At 41.5% G+C, this 10,705-nt stretch overlaps 1 protein-coding gene across 1 annotated transcript in view; it reads left to right on the top strand.

Moving 5' to 3' along the window:
* Positions 1 to 1,639: 1,639 nt before the first annotated feature.
* REV3L (REV3 like, DNA directed polymerase zeta catalytic subunit) overlaps positions 1,640 to 10,705 on the top strand; it is a gene marked incomplete at its 5' end in the record, with an annotated part of 186,822 nt that continues 177,756 nt past the window's right edge. Inside the window, one exon of the mRNA XM_079716335.1 lies at positions 1,640 to 1,778. Within this exon, the coding sequence (XP_079572461.1) occupies positions 1,640 to 1,778 (139 nt within the window). The remainder of the gene's footprint in view (positions 1,779 to 10,705) is intronic.

Raw genomic sequence — 10,705 nt, 5'->3', positions numbered from 1 at the left:
ATTAGTGACCAAGTCGGACAAAAACCCAACGGTTCCAATATAATGGCCAAGCCAGCTGCATCTGTTACTACCCTTTTTTTGCTCTCCGTTTCACAACTGCACCCCTATTCCCCCCTTCCCCCCTCTTTTGGATAAAGTTGTTTTGTCTAACGGTCCTTCCCCACCTCCTTTTGCTTTTATGCCTTAGGATAGTAAAACCTTACACACACTGTTAATGAATAACACTGGGAGTCCACATCTGACGTGGTGACTTTCTTGGGCCTTCTTCTTCGGCCGAAAATTTCGCCGGAAGGCTCTTAATCCTACGTTCCACGGGGAAGGGAGGAGAGGAAGGGGAGGAGGGAGGTCACTGGGAACTGACAAGTCCTTACATGTCCCGGCGCGCGCCCGGGACGCAGCCTGTGGGCCCTAGGAGGAAACCAAGGAAGGACATACTAGGGCGAGAGGGGAGGAAAGGGGCGGGAGAAAGACACCACGGTGGGAAATCCCTGTGCACAGCATCTGCCAAGCCCTGGCAAACCTAAGCACAGCTGAGCGTGAATAAAACTCATTAAGCGGCCGGGCGCAGACACTGCGGAGCAGCCGCCGAAGAGGGGGCGCGGTGGCTCGCGCCGCATGTGGGGGAACGAACGGCGGGGCGGCCCTTTTATAGGCCAAAGCCCGCGCTCGCGCGCCCCCGCCCCTCGCACCGCCCCTGGGCCACGCGCGAGGCCGCGGCGTTACCTGAGAAGGGCCGGCTGCGTCCGCCGCCCGCCCTCCCGCGAGGCTGCGGCGGCACGAGGGCTGCGCCTCGCCTCCCCGCGGGCGGGTTTTCTTACCTTGTAAAAAGCCGTTTCCGCGGCTGCCCCCGCCTACTCTGCAGGATGTGAAATGGCGGTCGGCGAGGCGAGCGCGATCACCGCGGCTCCGGCCAATCCCGCCTAGCCACCAAAACGGCCCTGAACACTGGCGCCCCCCTCCCGCCAGGCCCTCCGAGCCCATCCATGACATCGGCGCTCCGCCGCCCCTTCCCTCCGCTGCCCCCCACCCAGGTGGCCGTGCCCACCGGCCGAGTCATCGATCCCCCGCGCCCGGCGCTGGCCGAGCTTTCCGGCAGCCTCCGCTCTCGCTGCGTGCCCGGGGGCGGGGGAGAAAACACTTACTCGGCCCCCGCCTGGATGTCCCGCTGGGGCGCCGGCCCGCTTCCCTCCCTTTCCCGCCGCTTCCCCTCCCCCAACTACTCACAGCCCTCTGTTTGCCGCACACACAACCCCCCTTCTTCCCTCCCCCAGTGGTTGCGTCCGTGACATCATCATCATGGCAACAAGAGCTGCAGCCTGGGACGGAGGAGTCCGTGTGATTCCCGGCGGCGGCGGCGGCAGTGGCGGCAGCAGCAGCAGCAGCACCAGCACCGACGAAAGCGCGAGGGCTTCTTTCCTGTCGCCCCTCGCCGGGTGCTCCTGAGGAGGCGGCGGCAGCAGTGCCCCGCCCGCCGCCGCTGCTCGCCGAGTCTGAGTGTGAGGGGAGGGGGCCGAACCGCGGAGAGGAGGGGGCGCCGCCGCCACCGCGGCTGTGGGGCCGCCGCTGCGGAAGGAGCCGCCGCTGCTGCTGCCGCTGCCAGGTCTCTAGTGAAGAGGAGGTAGTGGCGGCGGCGGCGAACATGTTTTCAGTGAGGATAGTGACTGCCGACTACTACATGGCCAACCCGCTGCAGGGGCTGGATATCTGCCAATCCCCCCTCACCCAGGCCCCTGTCAAGAAGGTGCCGGTGGTGCGAGTCTTCGGAGCGACCCCGGCAGGTAAGCGGACGCGGGCGGGAGCGGCGGACGCCCGGGCAGCCCTCCCCGCCGCGCACTCGCACGCACGACGCCGGCCCTCTCCGCAGATCGCTGCCGCGTCTTCCCTCTCCTTGGCCCTCCTCGCCTTTCCTCCCGAGCCTGACGAGAGGCGCAAAAATGAGGGTCCGCGCGAGCGTTGCGCGCCGCCCCCCGCATCCCACCCCAGGCGGGGAGGCGGCGGGCGCCGAGTGTTTACACTGCGTGTGGCGGTCGGGAGCCGGGTCCGCGCTCGGGGTCGCGGGCAGGCGGAGCGGGCACCGCTCTCGCCCCGGAGGATAGGTCAGGTGGCCGCGCCATGTCGTCCGTGAACGGGTGCGTGGGGCCCCGCTCTGAGGTCGGTCGCTGGTGGGACCGCGGACACCCTCTGCGTCTCCCAAGTTCCCTTTGCTGGAAATGGCTTTCAGAGGAGTGGGGAAGTGTCAGCTCTGTTGTCAGTCGCTTCTCGTCGCCTCTCCTCACCAGCGCTCTCCTCTGCCCCTTCTGGAGATGCTGTGGGCTGAAGAGTGGTGCCTGGGGCCAGATAATCTTTCTTGTTGAAGTGACCATGTGGTTCTGCTGTGAGTGCAGGTTGTAACTCCTTAGAGTTTAAAGTAAAAGCCTCAGAGTCTGGGGGACAGGGCTGCGTCCCCAGGTGCATTGCTTTCAGGGAAATGTGTATCCACGGAAGTAGGAAATGCGTGTTTATGTTGCCCAACGTACAACATCCCACTTACTAGCGTGAATTTCATAGGAACCACAGCTAAGCCCAGCAACGCAAACATTAAAAAAAAAAAATGCCCCTGTGCTGGGGTGTAGCATTGCATTTTAAATACACGTACATTTAAGACATAAACTATTTTGAAGAACCAGTGGGGTGGGGAGACAAGCTACTTTTCAAAAGCTCTTGGGGATTTATGATAATGTAAGTAGGATAGTGGCTAAATTTACAAGGTTTTTAATTGTTTTGCTTTTCTACATGCTTTGAACTGCCTACGTGAAATAATGGAGCTGCCTCCTAGAAAGAGATACTATGTACTGCCCTTTGGGATTTTAGATAGCGTTTCCCACTTGATGCTCCTTGCCCTAATCACCATCCATCTTATTACTGCAGTCAGTTTTCCTGTGGGCTATCAAGATAATAGCACTTTCCCAAACACAAGCACTCATTCTAAGCAGTTATCTTTTAATGTGAATTCTCTTTGTTAAAAATTTCAGTGTTGTTAGTGAGATTTGACAGAATGGTTCTTTTTAAAATAGTGAAAAAGATTTTGATGATACGGACTTTTTAAGATGGGGCATTTGGGTGCTGTTAACAATTTGTTGAAAGTGTAACACCTGAAACTTCGGAGGCTGGAGAACAGAGGCGATAAAGAGTTCTGAAGGATAGATTTTCTGCCCTTTTAAATATAGTGGTGCTGTCTTTGTTTCTAATTGGAATTTCAGTGTAATACACTTTTTTTTTTTTCACTTCAGGTGCAGAGAAGGAATAAGATAGGGATGTTGATATAGCTCTGTTCAGCCAGATTTTGAAATTTTAAAGGGACATGCTAATAGGATATACTGTGGCATTGCTGTGTATTACAGTTTGTATGGTTTGGGTTACTTTTCTACACACAGTTTTTTTTTTTTTTCCTCTGCACAAGTCATAAATATGTATCCCTGAGTGATTTGCAAGCTCTGTTTTATAGGGAAGTTTTGTTTGTGGAAAAAAAGTGAATTTCAGAGTGAGCTCGGAGGAATTTTATTATGTGAAAAAATATTCTTTAAAAAATAAAGAGTATGGTGTACTTTTGTGTTTTTCAGTATAAAAAAATAGACATGTGAACTAGTCTATAAAAAGAAATACGTGTTTCTTCCTCTTGGACATCTTACAATAGATTACCAGCATCTCCCCCTCCCACCCCTTAAAAAAAAAACTGGATTAAAAAATCACTTTGAAATGTATAATGTAAATCAATATAAAAGTTAGACTTTTTTGTACATACATTGAAAGATATAAAACCTGATACAGAGAAATCTAAACTTCAAGTTGTTAAGGATAATTGAATTGAGTTTGCTATAAATATAGTTCACAAACATAAAAATTTTTGTGTTTCCTCAAAAGGTGAAAAATTTTGACATCACTGGCATACATTTAGAGTTTACAGCTTTCAGAATCAAGCCAGCATTTTTAGCATGTCAGAAACTCCCAGTAAAATTAATATTAATTGAACATAAATAAAAACTGTACAATTATCTGCTTCTGAATTCCCTCCCCAAAGAAAAGTAGTCCAGTCCACCTAGTAAAATAAAATTTGAAAATAATTAATATAAAAAAGAAGTCAATTTGGCTTAGTAAAAGTCTGAATGCTAGAATTTTTAATGGAGACAGATTTATTGTTTGAAAGCACAAACTATATATATCTAATAATTAGTAAAATTAATGGAAAATTGTAATACATGATAAATCTATGTTAGAGTGTCATAAACTTAAGTCTTTCATACATAGGAAGTTTTGGAAATCCTCAATTCTTTACCTTGGTTTGGAGAAAATATGTTTTTAAACTGAGTTTGCTTTTCAAACGAAGTTGTGAAAAATAGCAGCAGAAGAAATTTTCTCCCAAATAAAGTGACCATTTCAGACTTATATTATAAATTTTGAACTGATTGGTTTATTACATTTTTACTAGTTCAGTTTTCCTATTATTGCATGAAAAGTATTTTTCTGCTTTAGAAAACAGTCCAGTTGACTTCTGATTGTCCTGTGTTTTGAGGGCATATTTGAGTAATTTAAGAAATAAATTGTTTTAGGTTTAAAAGCTCTCATATCTTAAGTTGGTGAAATTTGAAAAGGTATTTTAAAAAGTGGTACGTTCAAATTTGAATGATAAATCCTAACTAACTGATTTAATCCCTTGGTGGTTGAGGATATTGGTTCCTGAGAGAATCAATTAAATTTTCTATATATAAGTGATGGAATTATTTTTTAAAAACCAAAAACCTCTTCTGCTTTTCTTTCACTCATTTAAAAATGTCTTGAATATTGTTTTGACATACAATGTACTTAGCAATATAACAATTTTTTGGTAACTTGTTTTAGTGGTGGGAAGCAAGGTTATAAATAACTAAAGTACAGGACAGCGTTTTTTCACTTAGATTTGAATATGGGTATGAGTGCTCTGGGAATTCACTTCAAATAAAATCCTAAGGCTTTATTGTAAGGACCTGACTCAGGTGGATCTGGGAAGCTGCCCAGTTACCACATACTAACTCTTGCTTATTAGTTGCCTGATGTAACTCATTTCATGTTGAGCTTAGCTTTCTCAGTTTTCTCAACATCAATTTAAACAGAATTATCCTTTCAAAAAGCTTCCCTGCTGAGATGCAGAGTAGGAGTAAATAGAAGAGTGTGAGTGAGATGTTCACAAAGCAAGTAATTAAACAAAGTAGGACAAACAGACTATAGAGGGAGCTGCTTGACTTTAAGATTACTGTAAGGAACTCTGCCATCCCCCCCACCAAGTCTTCCTCCAGCTAGTGAAAATTTTAGTAGATTGTTCTAGATGCTATGAAATCAGGTTATTCAACATAAGAAATTGATAATTCTGAAATGCTATATAAAGTTATGTAGTTGCATAGTAACCTCACTTTTTTGGTATTTTGGTGGATTATTAAATAAATTTGAGATGAGTACAATTTTGAAAGCTAAAGCATTTATCAACAACTCAGATGACGGATAATTTCTCTAAAAAAAGTCTTGTTCATAGGCTTTTTTTTCCTAAACCATTTAAAAATATTTTAACATCACATAATGCCTATTTGATATAAATATTAGAAGGATTTTTCAGGAGCACTACTGAGATTTAGTGATTTACCACAAACAAAATTAGTCACTTTATTTAGTAGGTATTTGAAGCTTGAGTTGGCAAATTTTATTAGTTTGCTGTATTGTGTTTGACTTAAAATAACCATCAGTTAATCAGAAGCTTATTAAGCAGGAGTCCTCTTAAATCTGTGGACACAGTGGAATCTTGTAATACGTGATTCAGTTCATTCAGTGAACACTTAATGAGAACCTACTGCATATATATTGAACTATTTTTTAAGTGCCGTCGTTATGAACAACTTTTACCCTCCAGAAGCTCACAATGTAGGAGGGATGATAGACATGTAAACATAAGTCAAGCATAGTTTAATTGGAATATAAAAGAAATGTGTGTAAGACAAAGTGAGGACTCAAAGGAGGATATGTTCATCGACCACCTAGCAGGCAAAAAGGGGAGTGAGGGAAGGCTTCATGAAGGAAGTATGGATTAAGTCATTTTAAAGCGATTTCAAAAGAATATAAAAATTCTGATGGAGGAACAGATACAAGGTAATTCACAAATGGAGAGAAAACTGCTCTTGGCTGGGCAGCTTGGCAATGCATGTCAGAATCCTTGAAATGTTGTTTTTTGACCCAGTAATTCCAGTTTTAGGGATTTTAACCTATGAATGTAAATCTTTGGCAAAATCTGATTATCTTTTGAATCCATCTACTTCTTTCATTACCCATCACCACCCTAGTCTAAACTACTAGCATTTTTGGATGCATTTACAACAAATAGCCTCCTAATCTTGGCCTACCCCAATCTATTCTGTTCCCTTCTAATCTGTTTTCTACACTGTATAATCAGAGGGATCTTTTCAAAATGCAAACCTGATTATATCACCATACTATTTGGTACGCTTCAGTAGCTTTCCATTGCATTTAGGATAAGGACAAAGCTACATGTCTTATGTGGTGGCATCTACATGTCTTACAAGGTCTTGCACAGTCTGGTCCCTACCTCTATATCCAGTCATGGCTTGAGCCATGTCCTTCTTGCCTTGCTCTTTATGTTCCAGCCATATTGACCTTATTTCAGTCCCTTATTCTTGCCATGCTCCTCCCTCAATCAGGCCTTTGTACCTGCTGTTCCCTCTGCCTAGAATGTTTTTCCTTTTCCTTCACCTAAACTCCAATTTGTCATTCCTCAGGGAAGCCTTCCATAGACTCTCAAAGCTCCATAAACTCTCCTTCATAACACTTGCTATAGTTGTAATTTTTATATACATTGGAGATTAATGTTTGTTTTTCCCAGTAACCTCCATAAATGCTGGTAATGCGTTCATTTTTGCTCACCATTATACAGCCAATGCTGACCACAGTGCTTGAAACCCAAGCATTTGTTGCAAGAATAAATCAATAGATGATAGGCATAACAGGGAACAGCCCCAAATGTTCAACAACTGAGAAATGGTTACATAAATTGGGCATATTCATTTAGTAGAATTTATGTCATTAAAGTCATGTTTTCACGATTATAATATAAATATAATATATAATAATATGGGAAAATGCTATCAGTATATTATATGAAAAAAATCAGTTTGCAAAATAGTCATTTATGCAGAAAAAATGCACCAGAATATAAAGGTTGGTTATCTCTGGGAGGTGTATTTTGTATTTTTCAGATTTTCTTCAGAGAACATGTATTGATTTTATAATTTGGAAAAAGAAACTACAAAATTAAGGAAAAGCTATCAGAAATATGGGGAAAAGACTTGAGGTTGATATTGGGCTCCCAAATAAGTATCAACTAAAATGCATGATTGCATAATGATAGTGTTAAACTTGATTATATAAATTCAGTTTAGGAACTGCAAAATGATTCTTATATTAAAGAAAGCCAGTAATTTCTAGTTTTATTATGCTCATTTATATGTAAACTGATTTTAATTTTAAAATGTTTTGCAGAGTGGGATGGCTTTGGCACATGACAGCAATGAAACAGAGCAGAGACTCTTATATATGTAAGAACTTAGTGTATGATAATGGATGCTACCTTTCCTGTCAGTAGTGGAAAGAATTCTTTAGTAAAGTGTTGGCTTCCAGATAAGTCAGGAGATTGAAATGTGAAAACAAACAAAAACGTAGGATAATTATTTTAATTTAATCTAGGAATGGTGAAGGCCTTTCAAAGTATGAAACAGAACTGAAGCCAGATTGCTGAATTTTACACCGTAAAAATAAAATTCTGTATAATGACAAAAATCATAAAGTTAAAAGAGAAGTAGACTAGTAAAAATTATTTGTACACTTTTCACAAAGGACTAATTTCCTCTTAATATACAAAGAGCTACTAGAAAACAATCCAGAAGAAAAAGTGATCAAAGAATTCATATGAAAAGATGTGCAATTTTATTATAACGAAGATGTAAATTAAAGCTACAGCATACCATTTATCACCTATCTAATTAGGAAAGATTGATTACATAGTATAACTTGGGGAGTGTGAGAGGAAGGGGAAATGGGCATTCTCTTATATTGCTGGTGGGAGTATAAAATGTTCATTTTCTATGGAAAGCAATTTGTAAATCATTTACAGAATTTAAAAATGCACGTATATTTTAGTGGTGTTTTTTTTTTTTTGGCCGTGTCGCGCAGCTTGTGGGAACTTACCCTACTAAAGATTGAACCCGGGCCCCTGGCAGTGAAAGCTCAGAGTCCTAACCACTGGATCGCCAGGGAATTCCCCCTTTTTTTTTAGTCCTTTTTTTTCTTTTTCACGTATATTTTGGTCTAGCAACTTCATTCAAGGATTTTATCCTCTAAAAGATTTTATATATGTGTCAAATGAGCATATAAGAATATTTGTGGCAGCATTGTTTGTCATTGCAAAAGGTTGGAAACAACCTAAACGTAAACCAGTAGGGGAGTAGTTAAGTACTATTATGGCATATCTATTCAGTGGAATACTAGGCAGTCCTTAAAATATTGAGGCAACAGTATGTGTACTGCTGTGGTGCCATGTCTGATATATTAAGAGGAAAAAAAACAAGATGCAAGACTCCATGTGTGGTATGCTGCCATTTGTGTGGCTTAAAAATATATATGTATGTATAAAATATATAAATATAAATAAATATATGTAAATAAAAATATAAATATATATTTATAAGTGTATATATTGTACACATATATCTGGAAGGATACATGAGAGTTTTGTAACAGTGGTTGCCTCCAGTGAGGGTAACTGGTGGCCTAGAGGACAAAGGTGGGAGTCTAATTTCTTTATAGTTTACTGTTTGGTAACTTTGGGATGTTTTTTGCCATGTGCATGTGAAACCTGTTCAAAGTTAATTTTTTTAGGTTATGTTGTGCTTGCAAGAATTGGTAAGGAAGAACAAAGATAAAAGGGCATAGTAGTCCTAAATAGTTGTCAAATGATTACTGCAGTACTGTTTAATTTTAGGTTTTAATTTTACTGTTTAATTTGAGGTCTTCTAATTCAGAGCTTCCAGTTGATGTTATGTGGCTCTGGGCGCTAGTGGAGTGGGATCTGAAGGTAGGGTGTGTGGTTCCTGTAAGCAGAGAGCATGATGAGCATAACTAGCAGGTATTGCTGTGTTTGATATTTTAAGTACATTAAAGAAGGTGCTTTACTACTTGGAATCTACTTCAGCCAGCAAGAGTATGCACCTGCCTCTTGTCAAGAAAGGATCGTGGAGCTGTTATTGGAGTTTGTATTCTGGGTGCTTGAGGAGCATGTCATCCAGTGCAAGGTGCAGCCACTGATGATGAGAGGACTGGGTAGCAGGGATGTTGCACTGGGGGGGCCTAGCTCTATGCCTGAATTTCGCCTGTATTGGATGCTCTTAACTGTTTGTCTGATGTGCCATTTAGCTTGTTGCAAGGTGACTGCCTAATAGTGCATGTATGTTCTGAAAAAATAAATCATCGTTATTTTGAAATATTGCTCCTGATGTGGAAAAGGTTGGATTTGAAATTCATTCATATTGTTACAAATTTTATTTAAATTAAAAATTTTCTCCCATAATTATATAAAGAAAATGTGATACATATTTTTCGTCAAGCACCATGTCGATGCCTCCAAATGCCCTCTTGTTGGCCAGTGTGCTGAACAAATATTATTTACAGTATGAAAGGGGTTGGAAAACACTGTTCTGGTGAAATTCTCTCTTTTTATTTAAAGAAAACTGATATCTAGATAGATAAGCTCAGGGATTTGTCCACTTTACAGTTGGTTGGTGTGGGGCTGGGTCTGAAAACTGGGGATATTGACTCTCGGCCCTTAGTGCCTCACACTGGCTCCCCAGACCTGAGGGAAAATTGGAAAGGCATTGGTTACAATTGAAAGACGGACATACAGACGTTTAGAGGAAAAAAACATGCACATACACAGGTTAGAAATCTTTGAGGGCCTGCTGTGTCTGATAGTGCTTAGGCTCTTCCTGTAGACTAGTTTATAGTAGGATTTGTTTTGTGATGACTGTAGCTATCTCCTTTTAAAGAATAATATAAAGATTAGACTATAACAAGAGGAATTTAGGACAGATACAAACAAAAATTGATACTAGAATTGTATGTATATAGTTGTCCAAAGAAAAGGGGAATGAATCAGGAGACCTTTCAAGTTCCTCTGGTGCTGTAATTAAACCTTTTCTGGTCTTGCTTTTGATTGGATTAGAATTTGTTCAATTAAAAATGAGTGAAAAATGATTGGGGTTTAAGTAGGTTGGGGTTAAATAGGCTTCAAAGAATGTTGCCATTAGCCTTAGATATTTCAGAGAAATACTTAGAAACTTATTAATATATGGGATATGGGATGGTGTATGTCACTTTGGTACCTGGCTGCCATTTTAACACCACAGTGATGCTAAATAAGAGAGGAAATAAATAATGGGAGTTAAGGTACAGTAAACTTTGGGTAAAATTGTGTTAACTTATAGTTTCCAGATAAGGTACAGATAAGGCAGGAGTAGGTGTCTTAGGCAATTTAAAGAAAAACACTTCACTGTCTAGACATAAAGTAGATGCATTTTGAGACCAAAACAAATTATAAGTAAAACCCTCTTAATGACAGCTATGTAACCTCTTGGTGTGT

The sequence above is a fragment of the Hyperoodon ampullatus genome (genome assembly GCF_949752795.1).
Source record: "Hyperoodon ampullatus genome assembly, chromosome: 12".
Classification (NCBI taxonomy): Eukaryota; Metazoa; Chordata; class Mammalia; order Artiodactyla; family Ziphiidae; genus Hyperoodon; species Hyperoodon ampullatus.
This window is presented reverse-complemented; position numbering and strand designations above follow the sequence as displayed.